The sequence below is a fragment of the Cavia porcellus genome, unplaced genomic scaffold (genome assembly GCF_034190915.1).
Source record: "Cavia porcellus strain 051 isolate PalLab524CR breed Dunkin Hartley unplaced genomic scaffold, mCavPor4.1 scaffold_23, whole genome shotgun sequence".
NCBI lineage: Eukaryota > Metazoa > Chordata > Mammalia > Rodentia > Caviidae > Cavia > Cavia porcellus.
The window spans coordinates 28594510-28618860 of NW_026947506.1; the positions used below are offsets into that span (position 1 = coordinate 28594510).

Consider the following 24351-nt stretch of genomic DNA (forward strand, 5'->3'; position numbering starts at 1 on the left):
TAGTGAGGCCCTGTCTCAAATGCCCAGTGGCACAGCACACCGTACTGCTAATTGACCTGATGGGTCCAGGGGCTTCAGCTGAGATCTGTACTTGGAACAAGCCCTTGGAGCAGTGGGAGAAGCCCAGAGAGGCTGGCTGGCTGTCAGCTGGAACAGCCTTCCTCCTGCAGGACCTGCTACTCCCCATTTTAGCTTTCCTGCTTCACACTCTAAGAGCAGTGGACTCCATCTCTTTATTGATAATCCCACATGCTAATGTGTGAAGGGAGCCAGGTCCTAGCCTAGTGTGTGACCACTGTATGCACCCACGGGGTCCCCTTGGAGGGGACACTGCAACCCTGGTCCCTTCTGGCTGTCTGCCCCTGGGTGCTGTGAGGTGAGCAGCCTCCTCTGCCAGGCTCCCCCCACTGTGATGCTCTGCCCAACACGGGCCCAGTGACAGCAGGGTCACCAACCACTTGCCAGGACCTCTGAAGCCATGAGCCCAAATGAACCTTGCGTCCTTCAATGCTCTGACATCTGGTGCCTCCTTCAGTGCTCTGACATTTGGTGTCCTGTTACAGTAATGCAAAAGTTAATGAACACAGTTAGTCACTGAGAAGTCAGAGGTCTCCTGGTCACTAAACTACCCTTGGGTTCACAGACCAGGAGCCAAGGTCCAGATATCTCAAAAGCAATTGAGGACAGGCCCAGGGCACTGGTGCTGACAGCTTCTAGGTCCTGAAGGATGAGAACACTTTGCAAAGGCCCTAGGCTGCAGGGCTTCCAGCATCTTGGTCTGCCCGGAGCAACTAACCTCTTATCTCTATGGTGACAAACAGCTGGAAAACTCGAAAACTGCTTTTGGCTCATGGACCTTTTGGACTTTCTTCTTCTTCTTCTTTTTTTTGTCTTTTTCTTTTTATTTTATCGGTACCAGAGATCAGACTCGCGACTGCCTGCTTGCAAGGCAGGTGCTTATGCCACTGTGCTAAATCCCCAGCCCCTGGACTTTCTTCTTTACACTGACCTCTCCCATGTTCTGAAAAGAATATTCCTCCATTCATCTAGACCTGACTGAGAAAGAAACATACAACAGGGCTGCCTGCTTCATGCAGTGGCTTGTCCGGCCACCAGCAGGCACAGAGGCCCTGATATCCCCTTTCTGGTCAAATTTAAACCAAGCCTGGCTCTGGGTGACCATGCAGCTTACAGGAGACGGCCATTGGGAGGGTCTAGCAGCAAACAGGCACCTTGTCCTGCTTCCGGGAAGGAAGGGTGGGGCCCATCTATGTTCACTTTGCAGCCTTGGGCTCCAGTTCCCAGAAGTAACTGCTTCCCTGGTTGGCGCTGCTCTTGTTTCCTGACTCTGGACGTGACTTCCCTTTGACGAGTTTCCCACATGGTCACTACCAATTTCCTCCGTGTGCTCAGGTGCGGCTCTTAAAAATGCAGTCTATTTTTGTGGATGATAAAGCCCACGTGAGTTTTCCTTATAAAGACCTGTTGTCATAATTGTGTGAGGTCTACAGGGCAAGAGGGCCAAAGGCAGAGAAAACTGTTGTTTAAGAAACATCAGTGGAGGCTCAAATGTGGTGGCGTAGGCCTGTAATCCCAGCACTCTGGGAGGCTGAGGCAAGAAGATTTCAAGTTTGAGTCTAGCTTGGGCAATTCAGCAACTCAGCAAAACCTTTTCACAAAAATAAAAATCAAAAAAGGAGGCTCTAGCTCAGTGCAAGGACCCTGACTTCAGCACCCTCCTCCCCAGTTCTAACAAGAAACAAAAAAGAAATGTTAATGATAAGCAACGGTTTACCCTTGCCTGGATCTTCAAGCACTGAATGTTACAGCTACTGTGAGAAACCAGTGCCCTTCACACCGTGGGTGATGCCAAGGCACAGGTAGATCATTAAAAGATGTCAACGCACTCCTCGAGAAAGCCCAGCCATACTGGAGCCTAATTAAGCCTAAGTATAAACTAACTGGCTCGGCCTTCAAGATCTAGCAAATGTGTGTGTCACGTGCCTTTATAGCATAGGCAGAACATGAAGTTAAGAGTCCTAGGATAGCTGAAAAGTCCAATCCCCGAGGGGCAGAAATACCCTGGCTTCCCAATGATCTGCTGGGGGCTAAGCCCCTTCTCGATCGTCAGCAACCCTAAAGCCTCATGCATGCCTGTTTGGAAAGGGAAGGAACCCAAAGGCCACAGCCTACCACAGTGAACCCCTGATCGCCCTCCCTCCACCTTGCACCCCCTGGTGCTGAAGATGGGACTACAGGGTCATTTGACCACTGAGCTAAACCCCAGCAGTACCCTCCTCATCTAATTTTTTTTTTTTTTTTTTTGGAATTGTGGCACTAGGGGTTGAACCCAGGGCCTCTGAGCTACAGCCCTAGCCCTTTTAGAAGATTTTAATTCTGAAAATTTTTTTTAAAAATTTGATATAGGGTCATTGTGTTGCTGGGCTCAAACATGCAATCCTCCTGCGTCAGCCTGCCAGAGGGCTAGACTACATACCTGCCCTGCCACATCTGGTTCCCTCTCCATCTTAACAGGTGAGAAGACTGCCCTGGGGTTCAGGACTCTAAGAAGAGCTGCACCCTGCAGAGCCAGGGTGAGGTGCAACCACCTCTGTGCCCTTGCCAACAAACACAGGTCGCATCCCCAACTGGTACAAGTGTGGAGGGGAAGAGCTCGCGCAGTCTTGGTGCTCTGAGCCCAGGGGCTGCCATTGCATTACCCCTGGATGTGGGCACAAAGGCCCAGGAACCAGGAGAGAGAACAACTCCTCCCTGTGCCACCGGAGCCCAGTGAGCCTCTTGTGTCTCCCAGGCTGGTAGAGCAGCTTGGGCTTCTTTCCTGCAGCTTCGGAAGTGCCACCAAGGGAGAAGAGGAGAGGAGAGGAGGCAACAGATTTGAGCCCTGGCACACCGCCACCCTTGGGTCCTGGTCTCTCCATCTGTACAAAGACAGGACAGCATCACTTAAGGCCACCTCCTGTTTCCAAACTGTGTGACTCTTGAATGCTGAGAAGAGAGGGTAGAGAAAGAGGGGAAGGCACAAGGGAGTGCGCAAGTGGGAGAGGAGGTGTAAAATTCTCACATCCACACTGCGTGCTCCTTCCTTCCCATGGTAATCACAGTGTGAGCCCCAGGAGAAAGCTGCTAACAGTTACCGGACATGGGGCCACCTTTCCAAAGGTTTAGTTCCGTCCTGGGAGGAACCCTGCAGGGCTCTGCACCAGCTCCCCTTGGTGTCCCTGAGCCTAGCTTGAAACAGACTGCTGGCCACAGTGCCCGTTCCAAGAGCTCCCTGTGAATCGAGGCTGAGCCTGGGGAGTCCACAGGAAGGAGACATAGGCAGCGAAGGGTCTGTAGCCAGGTTAGTTTTAGCTCCTCAAGAGCGAGCCAAGGAGGAAGGACGGGGAGAGAAGGCAGCCAGTGTTTATTAAGTGACAACCAGATGGCAGGTGCTGTCACACAGGCCCACACTCAGACCTGACTGCACCTCCGAGGGGCAGGCAATACCACTCCCCACTTGGCATGCGAGAAACCTGGACCCTAGTTATTAGGTGCTTTCACAGAGCCCAGGACAGTGGTACCCACGGGCCCCTCTGTCACCAGCAGCTGTGTCCACTTCTCCATGCTCCCAAAAGCGGCTGAGCAGGATGGTGACAATAAGCAAAGGGAAGGCCTCCCTGGGAACCTCTCCAGGGCAGTCACAATGGGGGACGAAGAGGGAGGCGAAGATTTCGAAGAGACAGACGTATAGCTGGGATCTGGGGACACAAACACACTCCTTAGGGAGTCCATGCTGCCCTGGGCTACCTCCACCAGGTGCTTCTGTCCTTTGGCCATGTTCCCAAAGGGTGTCCCACCTTCAGATAGCAAGGCTCTGAATTCTATGGGAGTCAAGACTTTGATAGTAATTTTGTGGCTGTTTGTTTGATTTTTGCTTTTCTATAAATTGAGGCTTATGTCCTGCTATCCATAAACATGCATCAGAAAAGTCTGTAAAACAGAGAAACAAAACAGTAAGCACAACCCTGATGTGCAGAGACTCCACTGCTGACACTTCCCTGGAGCTCCTTCCAGGCTGTTTCTATGTATTTTATTGATTTATTCATTATGGATTAGATCTGGGGCGGCCCTCCCCAAGCTTCACATGCTTGGAAGGTAACCAGATCATGGAATGGGGATAGGGGGGTGCTACTCTCAGGAGTTTATGGCAGACTGGCTGCTAGATGGTGGGATCTGATCCGAAGAGGAGGGTTGCTGGGGACGGGGCCTGGAGCGGGTATCCCCCTCCCTTTTCTCTGCTTCCTGGCTGCCACAGGGTAAGCAGCTGTCCTCCCCCCGGCCCTTCCACTGTGACACTTCTACCTCTAAGACAGCCGACCACGGACTATACCTGGGAGTGACGTAAACCTGTCCTCCTTTAAATGGTGTGTGTTGGGCACTGTGTCCCAGTGATAAAGTAACTAAGACACTATTCCTCTAGATGCACATACACTAGTGTTCTGCTTTTCCTAGTCACACCGTGCCATATTACTATAAACGCTCCTGAAGTCTCTTCATGACTGTCACATCCCACAACTCCAATGTGCTGTCATACACCATAGCATGCCACTGGCTGGTGGAGTTTCTCCTTCTTCAAGGCTCGTTTACTTCCACTGTAAACACACTAAGATCACCTAACAAGATGGCAATAAAACCACACCCTGCATCCTTGCATCTTCAAAGTGAATTCCTACCACATATTTAAAAAATAATCCTAGACTGGAGTTAAAATGATAATCTATTTCTTTCTAAAAGCAAATCAGTGGCCTTTTGTTGTGTTGTGCTGTGTTTTAACACAAGTACCACGATGAACAGTGATGACACAGGCACTTGGAGCATGACCCTAAAACCTACCATCAAAGGACAAGCCATATTCTCTTGTTTTTGTTTTTGTTTTTTTTTTAATATCTCTGACTGGCACAAGAGGAGGAGACAGTCTTCATAAATAGCTTCTTCTCTTTCACCTGAAGACAAATGATTCTCACTTTATTTTTCCCTCAAGCTTTGTTCATAATAAAGTGTAGCTCTTTGAAGAATTTGTCCTGATGTAAACCTGTGCTTATTAGGACTCGGGGGGGGGGGGTGCATGAGGCCCCCCTGCTGGAGGAGTTTGGCCCCAGATGGTCAAGAAGGTTGGGACCACCCAGCAGGACTCTGGGGATGTCCACCACTAGCTCTGGCACTGTCCACATCGGAGAGTAAACACCTCTGCTGAGATTCCCCCATCCTGAGTGTGTAAGTGGGGTCCTGTCTGTTATTGACAGCAGGGTTCAGGGCAGAGACTAGAAACTATTTCATCGAAGTCCAGCTTTGGATCTGCTGTGAACCAAGAGGTGTTTTTTTTCCTCTTTGTTTTGTTTTTGTTGTGCTGAAGACGGAGTCCAGGGCCTCATTCTTGGAATCTTGGCTCTTTGAAATTCAAAAAGGAAAAGACAGCTTTAGGGCAAATAAGTATTTCTTTCCCAATTAGGCACTAACCTTGTGAGTAATGATTGAAACTAATTATTCTAAGTACAAGCAGGTCTGAAAATAGCAGTGAGTTAGGAGGATTCTGTTGCTATTTTGGGAGCGTGTAGCGAAGCTATAGACAATGTGACACTTAGCCTGTATCAGAGCAAAAACAGGCTGACGGTGCCATGGTCAGCACCAAAAGCACCTTTCCACAGAGCCTGGGGTTTGTGAATCCCCAGAGAAATGTCCTGGCCAGGAAGGCTGAGGATGCAGAGTTCCTCTCGGGGCTTCCCTCTGAGGAGCTCATCCCAAGACACTGCAGGAAACCAGGAAATGCGCAGTTACAGGTTGCAACCCTGCAGGGCAGGCACGCGCCAGGCACCTACCCCAAACCTGTACAGCGATGCAGACTTATTTATTGCTCAAGGCAAACCATACTAACCCTGCCAGATGCACTGTGCCTCCTTCCTTTCCAGAAGCTTCCTTCCTCTTTGGTGTTGTCAAGAAAATAGGTTCAAAGAATGGGCAAGAAGGATGGAGAGGGCAGACACTGTCTACACCCCACAAAACCAGCCTGCAGCACTCTGGGCCAACAGGAGCATCTTCATCCCCAAGGTCCTCAATGCCAGCAGTGGCCACCAAAAGGGTAGTGACAGGGAGAAGCAAGATACAAAGAGAGGGGAAAGCAACCCGGAAGGGAGGACTGATGATTACTTAGGGACTTCAACCCAAAGCTCTAACTTAGCGTAGTGGAAAGCCGGCCTAAGCCGGTGGCTCCCTGTCTCCCTTCCTCTGGAGAGCCACACCCTTCTTCAGCCTGGACACATTTTCTGAGTCTGGGTCTGCTTAGGACCCGTTCATGCTTCACCTCCTTCCAGGCTTCAGGGCTCTCAGCGTTACCCATACGAGTTTCTGTGAAGAACCCAGAGTTACTCAGGAAATGTCACTGTCAGCAGAATTAGTGCTTTGGAATCCCCTGTGCGACAACCACAGATGCCATTTTTCTTATAAAACACCAGCTCTCACCATTCTAAATGATGTTTATGAAGCCTGAATGTGAAGCAATAATCACACACACACACACAAGATGTTAGGGCTGCAGGTGAAAGTATTACTCCTTTTGTTTGGATTCGCATGAGGCCAGAGCCTACTCTTGAAAACCTGCACATTTCCCTTTTCACTTCAAACAGACCCTGGAGAGCTGGTTATTCTTCCCTACGCAGGCACCAAGGGCTCAGGAGACTGCAGTTGGTCACATGCCCAGGCCCACCTGGCAGCAAGAGGGAGCGGTGGTGGGCAGGCTCTTTCCATGCCTTGCACGGTGTGGCTCACAAGGGAGGCGCTGTCATCCTGCCTTGCAGCTGAGGAGGAATCAGCAACGAGTTCGAGATCACCCAAAGGTTGGTGGCTAAGCCAGGTCCCACATCAAAGTCCACCTGATACCATTATAATTATCTCCAGTACAGGGGATTGAACCCAGGGCATTTGCACTGAACTTCATTCCCACCTTTTTTTTGAGACAGGGCCCCCCTAATCTGAGTTGTCCAGGCTGAGCTTGAGCTTGTGATTTTCCTGCCTCAGCCTCCTGAGAACACCAGGACCAAGGGTGTCTGCCACCACGCCTGGCTGTGCTGACCCCATTATGCTCTAGGACTTCCCTCTGGAACACTGTCGTGGCCACTGTTTCATTGGTGTCTGCATATGCATGGCTGGATTCACTCAAGGGCAGGATGAAAATATGCAGAGAATATTCAGATAAAAAATCGTGTCTGGGCTGACCACGAAGACTTATTTGTTCCCTAAACATTCTTCTCTGGACAATGCAGAACAAGAAGGCACACAGAACATTCACAATGCATGAGGTATTGGAAGTCACCTAGAGATGATGTAACATACAAGGAGCATGTGTGCAGATTAAATGCAGGTATGTGTCATTATGCAAGGGACTCGGGCACCTGCAGGTTTCAGTATCAGGTGGGGTCCTGGAATCAGTCTCTTGCCGGTGGCTGCATCAGGGGGAAAAGGAGCCTTCCTGTGTTTTAGAAGGGTTACTCTGGTAACTATGCAAATAAGGGATCCAAAAAAAAATGAAGTTAGACCAAATCGTAATTGTGTGTTCTAGTCTTTCTTCCTATTTTCCAGTTTTCTAGAAGATTCACTTGTCCAGCCACAGCATCAATTCAAATTAATTGGTGTAATCACACATTCATTCTCCCCAACCGTCCCCTCTATCTGACACAAACATGTATTTCTTTTTCATTAAAAACTGCCTCACAAGTGTTGTTACTAAATAAGCACCAAGACGTCATAAACACCCCAACCATATCCTGAAATGAAGCATAAAAACACATGTTGCCGCTTCCCTTGCTGTGCACAGATACATCCACGCAGGCTAAGCGCACAATAAGGACGAGCGGGCAGAGACACCGAGTGAACAATTGATCGGGAGCTATTTATTCTCCGCCTGGGGTTTTAGCCCAATGGAAAGGGGGAGGGGAGCCCGAGTGTCTGACGCAGGAGACGGACTATAACTCACAGCTACAGTCCTGCAGTGTCTACCAGTGTGTGTGTGTATGTGGGGGGGGGTGGATTTACTGCTCCCCAGCAACTTGTGCAAATGCTGGGATTCAGGCTAAATTCCAGAACTTTCTCTTCCTCTTCCAGGTCTAACCTTTTACACTGCATGCTGAGAGCCTTGCATTTAGTTCTGGGCTCCTGTGACAACTGAGGATCACCAAGGTAGACACACAGGGGAAGCTCAGCAACTCAACGCAACGCATTTCGGCGACATAATATATAGAGCTCTTAACTGTTGATGGGTGTAGATAGCCTCAGCCTGACAATCCACAAAGGCCAGCAAGTTTAGAGTCGCTCAGAGATGAGCAACTGCTTGATTTTCTCTGGCTGCCTTTGTCCAACCCACTTATGCTGCATGTTAAAATGAATCTATTTTCCATGTACAAGAGTGAGGGCATCCAGGCTTGTGGACAGGAGTGGGCAGTCACACAGCTGGAGTATGGCAGGGAAACTGAGTCCCGGTGCTGGACAGAGGTCTTGGCTCCTTCTCGTGGGGAGTGTCAGTGTATTCTCTCAGATGTTTCTACAGATGTTATCAAAACCTCCGAAGCAGGCTGGATATTTTCCCAGGAGTCTAGAATCTTGTAAAGGCCCAAATACACCATCCCAAGGCCTCTTGAAAGTTAATAAAAAGTACTGTATCAGCTGTACGAATTACTCATTCTAAGTGCATTGTCGTCAGTTTTTCAGAACTCTCCACTGAATTATTTCTGGCAAAGCAAGCTTTAAAGGCCAGCTCAATCAGAGTAACTTTATCTGCTAAGAACATCCGGCACAAATGTGGTTAGCAACTCAACAAAAACAGTTTCACCGGCCTGCCCTTCTGTTTCATTTAAAATGTCAGACTGCCCAGAATTGGCTGAATACAGAGTCATGTTCTCCCCAAATGAGTGAATGAACCATTCATGAAAAGTCTCAGGATTCTCTGAAAAAGTGAAGTGAAAGTTCTCTCAGTACCAATTCATTGTCAGCATTTCCTGATAAGAGAAGTATTTGAGAGTGCACGGAAAAAGAGGAGATTGCCTATAACTCTTGTCACAGCCGTTGGAATGCCTATGGTAAGACATGGCTATGTGCGACAGCTCTGAAGCGAAAACAATGAACTGGGCACATATTTTTTCTGTTGAAAAGAAAAACTGAGTTAAGAAATTAACAAGGTAGGAGAGAAAAGTGCTCACGATGTAACCAAGGGCAAGCAGAGAACCACCAGTATTGGAAAAATCCCAGTGCAGGTCCCCTTCTAGGTTAATAAATGGACAAACAGCATTTTCTAAATATTTTTGACCATGATGCACAGCAACAAACAAAACTTTACATGGAAACCTTGTGCATTCTATTTGTCTCCCTACGGCGCATCCTTTGACCCATCCATCCACTGCTCACCCACTCACCACATCACACACACACACACACACACACACACACTAATCCATACTAGAGCAAATGCAAATGCTGGGTGACATTTACTGAATCTGATTTCATCATCTATTATTTAATAACATTCAAACTCCAGGTTTTCTCACACAAAGTCTTTAGCTTTGTTGAATATCTTGCAAGCTTCTTTTTTTCTCTTTGCCACAATCGTAATCTGTTTTGCTGGGCTTTATATACATAATAACTGAAAAGTCTTCTTGAGCAAAAGTACATGACATACTCAAAGTGCTGAAAAAACTGTCAACCAAATTGACACCCAGAACTACATGTCAAAAATAAAGATGAATATATTTCCCAAACCTGAGAGAATCTGTTGCTAACAGACCAGTTTGATGAGAAACACTAAAAACGTTTCTCAGGCCAAAAGCAACTGACTGCAGACCCATTCAAATCCTCATTTAAAAAATGAATGGCATGTGTAAAGGTAATTAGAAAAGGCACTATCAGGACATGTCTCTTGTCTTTTATTCTCTTAGGTGATTTAAAAAGTGTTTGTAGGAGCTGGATATTTACAGCTCGGTGCTCAATGCACAAGGCCTGGGCTCATTCCCCAGCACAACCAAAGGGAGAAAAAAAATCAAACAACAGGCACAGAGTGGTACTGTTGGGCCTACAACACAGAGAAATGGAACATATTTGACAAAGCATAAAGGAGATAGGTGGAGTGAAGATGTTTTGGAGTGAGGCAAACACACCAAGAGGAAACCTAGATCCACAGGCACCGATGCCAACCAGAAGTGCTAAATGAGAAGGCTCATGTATTATTCTATACATAGGAACTTGCTCGACTTTCTTACTTTGTTTCTTTAAAAGATATAAAACATAAAAAATAATAATTATAACAATTATAACATACATAGATGTAATATGTATAAAATTAGCATAGGGAAGGAATATGGTATACAGTTCTACAGTCCAATTTCTATACTTCCTAAAGTTAGTATAAATCTGAAATAGAGCAGGTATCTCAAATAAGTTAGTATAAATCTGACAAGATATTAGATGGAAAATCCTAGAAGTACCGCTAAGAAAATAACTCAATAATATAAAATTTATAAATCATTAAATAAATAAAAGATACCACATTAGAAAACATTCACTTAATGCAAAAGCGATCAGTAATGAAGAACCAAAAAAAGAGGTAAGGCATAGAAAATCAAAGGCAAAATGGCACCATAAATTCAATTATAGCAATAATGATATTAAATGTGGATAAGACAACTCTAAAATACAGACTATGGAACAGAAGATCCAATTATATGCTCGTTACAGCTTGTGTCTAGATGTCCCCCCAAAACCTCATGTGGAAATAGACGGGGCTTTTTCAGAGGCAGCTGGATCTGGAGCGCATGACCCTGGGATTGATTCTTGGTGCAATCTAGGCTCAAAGGCTCAAGAGTGTGAGTGCTATCTCACTTAGGTAGTCTGGATAAGATAAAGGAAACAGAAAGATGCTGTTAAGTTCCCTTACTTGTTACTTTTGTTGTCTTCTGCCACCATGAGCTGCTCCTCCTCTGCAATGCGGTCTGCCATGCCACCCTGCCTTTGAGCCAGTCAACGATGGACTGAAACCTCTACAAATTGTGAGATAGCTAAACTTTTCCTCCTTTAACTCTAGGTGTTGGGTATTTTGTCTCAGCCATGAGAAAAATAACTAAGACAACACTGTTTATGAGAAACATACCTAAGATTCACAAACACAAGAAGGTTGAAACTAGTGGGATGGAAAAGGGTAAAAATACATACAGCAACCATCAGAAAGCTGCAGTGGCTATTACTATGAGGAAGATAGTCTATAATGAAATCAATACAATAATACAGTATAATAATACAAGATACAATAATACCAATCAGAAAGACAACAGATACTCTATATGTATATGTACCTAATAACAGAGCCCAGAATATTTGAATCAAGAACTGGCAGAATTAAAGGAAGAAATAGACAATTCAGCAATAGATTTAAGTACTTAATTCTAATAATGGGTAGAGCAGTTATACAGACGAAGCACTGGACATAAAATACTTAAACAACCTAAACCAGCTAGACCTATAGATATGTACAGAACACCCAATGACTGTAGACTACATGCTCTTCTGAAGTGCGGAGGAACTTCTCCAGGACAGACCATATGCTAGACCACAATACAAGTTTCCATACATTTACAAGGAATAAAGTCAAAGAATGTATATTCTCTGACCACAATAAAATGGAATGAGGTAAGAAATCAATAAGAGAAAGAAATTCAGAGAGCTGACAAATATATGAACAGACAATATACTTGTAAACAACCAATGGGTCAAAGAAGAAATAATAAGAGGAACCCAAAGTCATGTTGAGCTGAATAAAAATGAAGACAGAACACACCAAAGCTTATGGGATTCTGCTATCGCAGTGCTTGGAGGGAAACTGATAGTTATCATGCTTCTTTACTTAGCAAAGAAGAAAGATCTCAAATAAATAACCCAAGCTTTTACCTTAAAAACCTAGAAAGATGAAAGAAAATTAAATTCTGAGAAGGAAAAACAGGAGAGATGAAAAAAAACAAGAGTAAGATTAATAGATGACAAAAATATAATAGAGGAAAATCAGTGGAATTCAAAGATGTTGATAATGATGTCCACAAAGCCAGACATACCTTTAAACTGATCAAGTAAAAAAAAGAGAACATTCTTTCTTTTCCCATCTTAGTTACTTTTCTTATTGCTAAGACAATTAACTCATGCTCACAACTTAAAAGAGAAGAGATTTATCTTGGATCACAGTTTATAAGGGTTTCAGTACACAGCCAGCTGGCTCCAACCCAGGATTTCATGGTGAAGGGACATGGCACAGGAGAACCGCTCCCCTCATGGCTGACAGGAAGCAGAGAGGAAGGGTGTAGCCGGTAAAGGAAATAAACCCTACCATGCCACACACCAAGGCTCTACCTCCCCACATCACATTTGGCTGGACTACTCATCAGTGGGCTGATCCACTGGTAAGTATTACTCCTCCATAATCCAATCACTTCCCCAAAGCCTCACTGGGAGCACATGAGTTTTTAGGAAAACATCCAGATCTAAGCCTAATATCCTCCAAAGTTCTCCACCTTCTGCCTGAGTTGTAGCTGCCTATAAAGTTGTAGCTTTTGGGGAAGAACCCATCCACATGTGGTCCTCACCCTTCAGTAGAAGCCTTTCCAGCTTCTGCCTGCTCTGCCTGCATTTCAGTATCTTTACATACCCAAAGTTTATGGTGCTATTCGAGAGAAGGTTACTCTGATATACATTATCCTGCTATTACCAGAAAGGAAAGAGGACATTTCAAGGTTAGAGACTCATACGCAAAGTTTTAAATCACAGGTACGGCAAGCACACAAAACCAGCTCATCATATATGAGCCATCAGGACAGGCCAGCAAAACTGATTCTCCAGCTGGGGGTGACAGGAGCTTTGGTGAACATGAGGAGAGCTGATTCTCCCAGTTCTCCCGTATAAATTCAGACCAGAACTCCCAAGCAGCCAGGCTCCTTTGATCTTGAGGCCAGAATGAAATGGTCTCTCTCCAGGCTCCACATTGCTCCTGCCAGAATTTGTAATCTTGATGGAAATGATAAGATTTCTTTGTACGTCCATAGTCAACTAGTATTGTAATCTCAAATAATGAGTATTGTAAACTCAGTACTGTAATCCCTTTTCCAGTCCTGCTCACAATCCAAAAAGTTACATTTCTAATCCCATTGAGACATTATTGGAATCCCAGCAAGTTATTTCCAACCTAACACCTCCAATGCAACCCAAGCAAGAGTAAAGATACCAAGACCTACTCAAAGTTAAAGGCAGCCAAGGGGTCCTAAGCCAGATCCCAGTGAGGATTTATGGACAAAGGCCTTGCTCCAAGGCCCCCGAGAATTTATTATCTTATGAAGAAGGGGGTGGCTCAAGCACCAGTGACAGTGAGGATGGTAAGTAACTAGAGCTGGCTTGCCAGGTGAGGAGAAAAGCATCTTTGCAATATGCAAGGACATATGTAGAAAGACCAGTGTGCATAAATTGATTGGGCTAGCATAAGAAAGAATTTAAGAAGCTGCTGCTTCAGTTTCTGATATAGAAACTTTTGTACCCTTAGTTTGAGGCCTACCCAGGTGACATTCCTGGAGCTGAGTGGCTCTGGCATCCCGCTGTGCTCAGATCTTTTACAGTGAGCATTATTTGAGGAAACAGGAGACTGTCAGATTAACTTTAAAGATTACACATCAGTACTTCAGCTGGCCTTCTTTATTGCTTAGAGCCAATTGAAAAGAAAAGAAAATCCCATAGCCAGCTCTTTATATATCAGTATTTGGAAATCAGGCTCTTTAACTAATATTGCAGCAATTTTTCTGAAATCAAGGAGGAGCACCCATGTAGTCTTCTACAAACTAGAAGACAAGAAGTTGTAACAGAACTTTTAGTAAAAGATGACATCTGATGTCACCTTCCCGAGAGGTTCAGCTGACCTAGATAAGATGAAGTCTCAAGCATGACTGAATTCCTTTTTCCATGCCTGAGTTCATACTGCTGTATCTAAGTGGACTTAATATTGAAAAAAAATAGTTTTCAATTTAAAGTCAAAAAAGTATAGAGAAATTATAAAATGTGGATATTGCATATAAATTTTTAATTCGGTGTAAACTTTCAGAATAATTTTTGTAACAGCAAAAATATATTTAAACTAGTTAGGTTGGGTAAGTAAACTATGATTTCATTTGTTACTGTTTTTTGAGCAGTGTTTTGCTTTGTAGCTCAGGCTGGCCTCAAACTCACAGCTGGGATTACAGGCATGTACCATCACACCCAGCTTGTAAACTATAATTTATTTCCTAGATTACGTCAAGAAGCAAGAAGAGCTGAGGTGGGGATGAGGGCTAGCTGTGGAGGGTGGGAATTTACATTTAAGAAAACCACCAGTAAAGAAAAAGAAGAGAAATAGAACAATAGAATGATCAAAGCAGAAAGCAGGGTAGGTCCCAGCACATTTTAGGTTCGGGGCACCTAAATGTGTGTCTGATGTTACCAGTGAAGGAAATGGTTCTAGAAAGAAGTGGATAAAGAATGAGAACACGGATGCTCCAGAAACCAAGTAATTCCCTAAGAGTAAGCAATATGTGATTGCCCCATAAGTCACAGAAAGGAAACAGAAGGAATATATCTCCATCTAAAATCTGACTACCTTTGAGCACAGAAGTAGCTTTCCTTCCCAGCACACAGGAGGCTGAGGGTCATGAGTTCAAGGCCAATCTAGGCTGCATAGGAAGTTCAAGACCAATCTGGACCATGTGTCTCCAAAAAAAAGGCAAACCAAACTACATACAGTGGCTTTCCCACAGACCTTGGGCACTGTGTCTCACTGGCATGGGGTGACCTACTCCACTGTTGGGAACATATCCTACTGAGGTCATCATGAGGGGTAAAGAAAGTAACAGCACATTTGAGGTGGAAAAATGTGTCCCACCTTCGCCATGAACCAATGTCAAGAACTGAGGGCTTTCAGGGAGGCTTCCAGAAACCTGTAAGTTCCAAGTGTGGAAAACCAATGGGATGGAAAGGTGCCCAAATGGGGTTTCCAAAGATGAGGACACACAGTTTCCTCGGATCCCTGAAAGGGCACCGCTGAGCTACGGCAGGAGTTGCCAAGCTCTTTCTGCAAAGGATTCTAAGGGCTACATCACCTCACTGGCACTGTTCAACTCGATGCTGCAGTGCAAGAGCACTAGATAAGGAGTTCAATGAACAGGTGCATCCGTGTTCCAAAGGAACTTTATAAACACAAGCTGCAGGTCGGATTTAATCCCTAGATCAGCTATAGGCTGCTCTGAGCCAGAACAGGAACCCTCTGGGCAGGCCTCAGGGTACCATCCCACCCTTCAGATCCCACAAGCCGCTGCCCTCCACCCCATCCTCTTGCTCCTCCAGCCATGGCTGCCTAAGGGTCTGGAAAAGGTTAGTCTAGGGACATGATGTCAAGGATAAAGGAGGGTGACATTACCTAATTACACATATATACATAGCTGCAAGGTATGGTCAAAACATACGGTGAATGATAACATTTTAAAAATTCATTACAGTAAAAGAAATACACTGGCATTAATCCCCTTTGAGATACTTAAAAGCCTCCTCTTTGCTTCAGACACATTTATCTATCATTCCGGCCATTTTCTGAAGCAGTTCTAGAAGTCTTCTTTCACGTCTTTCCAAACTATGATTTAAAAAATTTCATAAAAAAATTCAGGGAATGCTGCTGCTCAGTGCCACCTAACGGAGAGGCAGGTTTGTAAAAATATGACAGCGTGTTTTCATTCACTGCATCCACTGGGCCCTGCAACATCTGGCTCTTCTCCAAAGTCAAAACGACCACAGAAGGTCAATGCTTTCAATCAGTTCAGGACACTGAGACAGCCATGGCAGCGGAACTGCAGATACAAAAGAGGACTTCTAGACCTGCTTCAGAAAGTGGAAACAGTGACGAGATAAGTGTGGCAGAAGCCAAGGGAAGGATCTGAGGGGCATTCATGACAATGTGCCTTTCACTAAAATAATTTTTTTATTTAAACATACAGTGTAATTTTTGGATCACACCTCTTAATGTACACACGCACACACACACACAGATGGAAAGAGAACATTAGTTAGGGCTCCCCTACTGACTTTTCTTTCCCCTTTCTTTCCTTTCTTTTCTTTCTTTCTTTCTTTTCTTTCTTTCCCTATCACTATTGTTTTTCAATGACCCCATGCATTGTGATGGCTTCCACTACCCCTTACAAATTACATGTAAGTGATCTGCAAGCAGGAAAGCCACACATCTTTCTCACAGAGCTACTTTTCTCCCAGACGGATGAAAGCTGATCCTCAACAGAAACTGATACAAAGAACGATCATATATTTTTACAAGGCTGCAGTCACAGATGGTACAACTGCTTATACTTGTTAGTATTCTGGTAAACACTATGTGACATGTCTACAAGGCTGAGAGATTTATCTTGTTAGTGGCCACATACCAGCCCCTCAGATGGATTCATCTCAGCCAATTTTTAGCACTGTCTTCCTACAAAGTATGGAGCCACCTTCCAATTTTCATAATTATATAAAGTATGCTGTTGCTCAATTATCATTCTCCACTTCTAAGGATCATTTCCTTAAGATTCACTCCCAGGAATAGAATTCTGATCAACACAAGACCAATGAAACCCACTGCTCAGGAGATTGAGAGAGTTTGCCACCCGTCACCACCTCCCCTAGCTGTGGATGGATGGGAACCAGCACAACCTACAACAGCACAGCTTTGGCTAATGCATCACGTTTTTTAAAACTTTACTAATACATTTTAAAAGACTCCTTATTATTTAATTTGCTTATCTTTGATAACAGAGAAAGCTAAAGATGACTCAGAAGTCCTCTTTGGGGGCTTTTTGTTTAATTCAAATAAAAGCTTTTCATGGAGACAGAAAGGTAGAGGTAGTCCCTAATATGGGACTGTGTTGGTTTTCAAAACCTCAGAAGAAAATGCAACTTGGTGGTGCTGGTGGTAGTGGTGATACTGAATCAAGCCTTGGGCCTTGAGCCCTCGAGATGAATGTTCTGCTACCGAGCTACACCTCATCTTGCCACCCTGAGCCAGCTGCCTGCATGGAACCCAAGTGTACAATTTGGGAAACAGAACTGAAGAGTCAAGGTGGCCACATCAGTAGGGACAGAAGAAGGTACTGTCACACAGGTATCTGTTATGTACCTAATCTCTTTCATTTCACTTAACTCTCATTTAAAAAATCCCAGTGATGCAGATATTATTGTGACCCTGCATACTGAAAAGAAAATGGGGCTAGCAGGTCATTCGTCCAACACTTAATTTTGCGAGCAAGAGCAGACCTGGATTTGTCAATGCCTGGCATCATCAGAGCCCAGTTCCAGAGGAGGAAGCGGGAACCTGGCTGAATTGGGATTAATGGTGGCTGGGCAGGTCAGGTAGTAGACAGAATTGGGTGGTCTGTGCCTTGGAGGCCCAGCTTATACAGGCAGACGCTCATCTAAAATGAGTCAGTTAGGCTGGGGATTTAGCGGCATCAGTGCCTGCCTTGCAAGCAGGCAGTCGTGAGTTCGATCCTTGGTACCGATAAAAAGGAAAAAGACAAAAAAAAAAAGAGTATTGTAAAATGAGTCAGTTAGAGGCCTGCCTCCTGGTCCTGCCAGGATAAAGGTGACCCCCAGCTACAGCAGGAGGCCAAACTATTGTCTGCAGCTGTGTAGGAAACCATTTGAAAGAGTCATTGAAAAATGATCTTTCTAAATCAAGCTGTACCAATATTTTTATTTCCTGTCATGTCATGCCACATTTAAAGGCATTAAAGCCTGGGAAACAAATCTGTGTAACTTAAATTTAGAAAAACAAAGGGTCCCACCCTTTAAGGGAGTGCAAAAGGCCAGATAACATGCATTCTTTGCAGAATGAGTCCTTGTTCTTAGGGCCAAAGGGACATGTCGTGAGAAAGTACCTCTAAACCCAAAACAGTCTTGTGAAACAAATGTCATATATTCCGATATTTATACATATTAGATCCCCGGCTCAGAGTTCTAATAATTTTTTAAAGTAAGAAACTGACAGAGAAATTTAGGTTAATTGTATGGTATAGAATTTATGCTTTGGATAAGTGATAATCAGTCTCTAGTTTGGAACTGGCTCTGCATAGTACTAGGAGAGAAGAGAAATTAAGAGATCTGCCCCTCAACTGAGGCAAACAATAGGAAGTAAAATATGACACCTGCTAGCCTACATATTGGGGTCACTGGTCTTTGCCATTCACCTCTCCCTACAAAGTCTGCTTTGATGGTGAATAAGGCAGATAAATTGTGAAGACCCCAAAATCTAGTAAGGGCCAGGGATGTAAGAATGAGAGAAAAACACCAAAAGCTAGAGTAGAAAACAGCAAGATGTGCTCTCTTCATAGTGTGAGCCAGGGTCAATTCTTATTAAAAATGGAGCCCTAGAGAAAGAATGGGAGGGAGCCACAGACAGAAAGGGTTACAGAGGAGAAACAGGACTTGCACCCCCAGGGAAGCTCCTCTGCCGGTTCCCACAGCTGCAAAAGGGTGAGGCTAGAGTGAAGTTGGCTCTGGGTTTTGCAGAAAGCAGGAAAACCTCAGCATTTCTCAGAGTAGAGAAGCTCTCTGCTCCAAACAGGAAAAGTACCGCTCAGCTGGGACCCAGTATGTCCCCAAAAGGTTTAGGGCAATAAAGGCTTGGTTGCTGATAGGATTTTGGGAAATGATTGGACCACAAAGACTCTAATATCAGTGAATTAATCCACTTAATAATTCACTGATGAGATTATAACTTGATGGCATTATTAGGAGGAAGTGGAAACTTAGGAAGTGAGGTGTAATTGAAGGAAGTGGATCATAGGGACGTGACGCTGGGGACTGTGGTCCCTGGGTCCCTGGCTTTTTCTCTCTCGCTCTGCATCCTGGACTTTAGTGCAGAGAAAGTCACCTGAGGTCTTCACAGAAAGTGGCTCTGACACAAGGGGTCCAGATTGGGGACTGAGACTACATTTCCAACAAGTTTGAATGGCAAAGCTCCATAGTTCATGAAGGTCTTTTCTTAGTGGCCCTCCAATGTGTACAGAGGGAGGAGAATCAGTCACAATCTCTATAGGGAGCACATCCCATATCAGAGTATCAACTGGATAACCTTACTGAAAAAACAGTGCTGCTCCAGGCAGCAGATCATGTGTCACTCCTACAATGCAACTGGTCATCATGCTTATGATGACTGGTTACTTCTGGATTTTTCCAGAAAAGTCTGTTACTTACTTAGCCCACAGAAAGCTCAACAAATATCTGTGGCAGGAATAAATGAATGGAGGAAGGCACAGAAGGAAGAAGGAAGCTGAGTGAACTTGGCTCCTCGCTGGGCCTGTGCACACTGGGATCATTCTGTAAAGTTTTCTCTTAGTCATCCATTAAACTGAGGGAGCAACACACAAATATCATCAGCCGGGCGGAGAGCAAGGATGGTAGGGTTTGGAAGCTTGCCTTTCTTCCTCGGCTCTGTTCAGGATATATATACCACTATTTTTTTTTTTTTTCTCTTCTGAATTTCTTGAGAACAGACAATAATGCCTCATTATCCCATGCTTTATTCCTAAACACATCTGCATATAGTTCCTAAGAGCAAGGCCATATGCTTACAGGATTACAGGCAAGTAAGTGATCAATTTCAGGAAAGGTTTGCACTGATATAATACCTTCATCTAACCTACCATCAGCATCCAATGTTATCATTTTGCTCATGGATCGATTTTATAGTCAGACCTAGAAGGCTTTAAGGGCTGAATGCATATTAAGAATTAATACAAGTAATTAAGAATTAATATGAGCAGAGTGCTTTGGCATTTAGCAAGCCCTTTTGCTGCATTAGCTCTTTGGCTTGTCTTTTGCCTCTCTGAGGTCGGGCACAGGGGCCCCCTTGTGTCACCTAAGATGAAGAAGAGGCTGAGGACATAAAAAACAGATCCCAAGCTCAGGACCCCCCCAACTCCCCCATCCCTGCTTGCTGGTCACTTGAAAGACTATTCATTTTAGTTCATTAATGGACTGACCACTAATCCAAACATTTTAAATTTTAAAAAAAGCTTTTGGGTGCTTCTCTCTTACTGTACTTGTATATCTGCACTATGGATTCTAATTAATACCCAAAATATAGCCTCAGGATAAGCCCTGAGTCATCACAAGGGAGCAACCCAGTTTTCCATTGGAGGCCGATAGAATGGCACAGGGGCGTGGCCTCCCATGGGCCTGCCCAGTCCATTTGCAGAGCCCAACCCAGGTCACACACTGGACTGGAATCCCCAGTGAGCAAACAGTCCTGTTTGGGGCTGGCCTTGAACACAGAAAGCAAAGAGACACTGGAAGTCTCTTCCAGGCCACAGCTAAGTATTAGTCAGGGAGGGCAGGGCATTTCTCAGTCTCAGAAGTAGCCTACAGGGGATGCAAATCACCAACCTGCCTGCTGAGCAGAAAAGCACCAGCTTTGGAAATGGAACTGTGGGAGTCCAATCAGCTTCCATTAATTCAGCTGCCTGGGGCATGTAATGAGCTTTGCTGGGCTTGCACCATCATCCACACTCCCAGACAATAATGGGCACCACATAGGGGGCACAAAGGGGCAGGCACAGAGCCTGGCACACTAAGGCCTCTGCGGCTGGTGCTGAGAAGCATGAATGTCCTCTCTAGTGTGTGATTCTTAGGGCCCGGGCGGGCTCACATAGCTCTAAGGAGCCCCGTAGCTATGGGTAGAACATGAGTGAGATGAGGGGGTTTTCATGAAAGTCTGCAGGCTCACCAACTTCCAGGAACAGAAAATAACTGACCACCTTTGCAGCTTACACTGTCTCTGGTGACAAAATGGACTTCTCCTGTGCACAGTACTCTAGTGTCTTTGTCAGTGAGGGGCAGATAGGGCAAAACATTTACCTTTTCCAGAGCCTCTTTGTCAAGTAGTTCTTGCACAGCTAGAAGCTTGATGCTGTAAGGAAAAAGGAAACCACACTTGAAATCATTTTGTGTCACCAAAGCAGCATCACCCAAGTCACAAGAACCAAAGTGTGACATCTCAGCCTGCATTTCTGTGGCACCTTCCATCCAAAGGGGGACCTTTTGCTTGAATCAAATAATTGTTCCAAAAACTATTAAAAATGTGTCAGAATTTTAGTGATTTTCCCAAATGATTCAGCAATTGTAGTTTTAGGTCTATTCCTTGAAGAATTGGAAGCACGCACTTGGAAAGATATTTGCAGACCAACGTTCACAGCACCATTATTCCTATCAACCAAAAGGTAGGTGTGACACAAATGTCCACTGACAAATCAATGCATAAAGAAAGTATAGCACAAAATAGTCAATATATGCATTCAGCCTTAAAAAGAAACGAAATTCCAATACGCTACAACACAGAAGAACCCTGCAGACATGCAGAGTGAAATAAAATGGTCCATGATGCAAAATTTAGCTTACATGAGGTATCTAGAGTATTCAGGAGGATAGACAGAAAGTAGAATATGTTCTTCAGTAGCCTGGAAGTTGGGAGAATGGAGAGTTACTGTTCTATGAGTATGGAATCTCCCAGTTTGGAATAAAGAAAATGTTTTGGACATGGATGATGAGGATGATGACATAATGTATACTCCATCTTGCAGTACTGGTCACTTGGAAGTAGTTAAATGGTAGATTTGTTATGTATGTGTTAACAGAAAGCACTCAAAAAGTGGTTGATAATTGCCTCATTCAAAGCAATTGAATTGATTCTGAGAACTGTGAAGAAGAAAATGGTTACCAATATTAACTTTCACTGGGGGTCTTTTGGGTGGATAATGAGCAAACAGCTAAAATTCCTGCATCTAGGAGGGCCTGGCCTGCTGCACCCCGACTCAGCAAACACTGGTGGAACCTACCGGGTGCAGGAGGGATATCAATGATAGCCAGATGACATGCTGCCTGTCTGCAAGGAGCTCACAGCTCCCTGGGAAACCTGATCAGACAGGGACGTGACGTGTAATAGGCTAAGGGGACACACCGAAGTATGGATGGGGGCCTGGCCCTAAAGTGGCCACAGAAGACTTTTTGGAGGGCCCTAGATGGCCTTGCTAGGGGCCAGGTGGAAAAGAAGGTACACAAGAGCACAGGTGAGATTCTGGCCCTTCAGTGATATTCCCTACTGATCTGGTTAATGTGCATGGGGTCCCTGGTCCTGCAATCTCCACCCTACCAGCCAGTATGGTTCTGCAGAGCAGAGATGGCACTTCCTGGACCTTACAGATTCTTTTATGGGATAGTGCTAGGGAAAAGCTTGCCTCAAACTTACAGAATTCTTTATACTCTCTGTGGACAGTTAAGTATATCCAAGCAAATGCAAGACACCAGCCAGGCGCAGTGGTGCATGCCTGTAATCCCAGCATTTGAGAGGCTGAGGCAGGAGGATTGCCGTGAGTTTCAGGCCAGCCTGGCTACAAAGTGAGTTCAAGACTAGCCTGAACCATATAATGATACTTTGCCTCAAAAAAAATTTTTTTTTCAAAAAAATTCAAAACATCAGCTCCAGGAAGTACAAGGAATATTTACAAGGTTATAAGAAACCACCACCAACAACCACAATTGAGCAAACATCAGAGAGGACTAGTCTCTGGGTCTTTCTTTCTTTGCACTGGACAAGTCTGCTTTTGTTGCTTCTTTGGGTTGGAAGGCATCTCCCAAGCATTACAACACAAACCCCATCTTATCACCTCATCCTGGTTGAAATGTGAATGCCAGCTCCCGCAAGCAGCCTCCAGGGACACCAAGGGAAACACTGTCCTTGTTCCAAAACACTGCACTTTCCTTGATGCACTAATTGGTATCTCTGCCATTTTTTTTCAGTCCCAGGTTCTGAACTTAGGATCTTGCACCTGCAATGTAGGCTCTTATGCTGTTCAGCTATATTCCCAGTCCAACTAAGTGCTATCTTTAAGGTATTTATTTGTCGGGGTGATTTTGTCCTGTTTCCTCCCAAGTGTGGAGGCTCAAAAATACATCTGCACATGGAAAGCATCAAGGAGAATTTGCTGGTGAGGCCAAGATGATTTTACAGCTCATATATCCAGCCCACACATTTCTATGATAAGTAAAAATCACAGGACAGGTTTTAGTTCGTCCACAGAAAAAAGAATGCCTCAAACAGAACACCTAGATGGATATGCCACGATGATAGCTGCTGCGTATAAGTGTGGAGTCACTGCCATTGATGAAATCCTCCTGGCGGCAGGTCAAAGCTACTGGCACTCCTCAGCACATTCCAATTCTCTGTGCACAAATCAAAGACTCCAGGTGAGCAATCCAGAGAGCAACTCAGCCTCCCAGATGCTAGGCAGTTGTAGCTCAAGTTTCAGAAGCTTATGCTGCTACCTCTAAAGTAACCACTGGAAAACACTGACATTGGAGGAACTTTTTAAAGAGCCTTTATTCCTGCTTCTTCTGAGGTCATGAGGTCTGATTTAGTGTCAGATATCAGATACCAACAGGTTTGAGAAGTTTACAGCACTGTCATAATATATACCTCTCCCTTTTTCTCTGTTCAAAAGATGCAGTGCTCAAACCGCCACGGAACATGATCTGAAATCCTATAGTTTCTGGCTCTGGATGACTCTTATTCAGGTAACAAGATGAAGGGTGCCGCTCCCCACCCTACCACAGGAATCACAAACCCCTGGTACACATACTGCTTCTTTCCGTCACCTCCCCCGCTAGCACGGAACTTCCCCACACTAAACTCTGATTCAACCTCAGAATCCTTCTTGACACCCAGCAAGCTGCCACTGAATGTGACCCAAACCCACTTAACATCTGCCTTAACACCAGCGTCAAGTAGGATTAATGGGAAGGGGAATGGGAAAGGCAGAAAAAGAAACAGACTTTCATACTGTAAAACTCAGACCCGAAATGGGACAGCTTTGCGCGTATCGGAAGAAAAGATGACAAGAGACCAAAATCTACAGAACTTGAGTTTCAAAATGGAACCGTGGGTGTCTCAGGGAGCTGCCGCTCCCCTGGTTCTCTCTGCAAGCTGTGCCTTGTCCTCCTGTGAGCTGCGTCTTTGAGAACATTCTCAGGTGTTCCCTGTTACATAATTATCCTCGTGGCATTCCTAGGATACTGGACACTCTTATTTCAGTGTTTATGATATCAGATTCTTCCAGCTCATCAGGTACTTCCCAGCAGGAAATTTCATACATAGGAATGAGCAAGAGACCTACTTAGCAGATCTTCTTCCATTTGACACCATCTATCTCCTGGCCCTGGAAG

General features: G+C 44.8%; 1 protein-coding gene across 3 annotated transcripts in view; it reads right to left on the bottom strand.

Annotated features, from left to right (window-relative positions):
- The window catches only part of Eepd1 (endonuclease/exonuclease/phosphatase family domain containing 1), a 101548-nt gene that overhangs the window by 20886 nt on the left and 56311 nt on the right, over positions 1-24351 (bottom strand). For all 3 annotated transcript variants that reach the window (XM_063233965.1, XM_063233966.1, XM_003470076.5), the window contains exon 3: positions 20992-21043. In XM_063233965.1, the coding sequence (XP_063090035.1) occupies positions 20992-21043 (52 nt within the window). The remainder of the gene's footprint in view (positions 1-20991; positions 21044-24351) is intronic.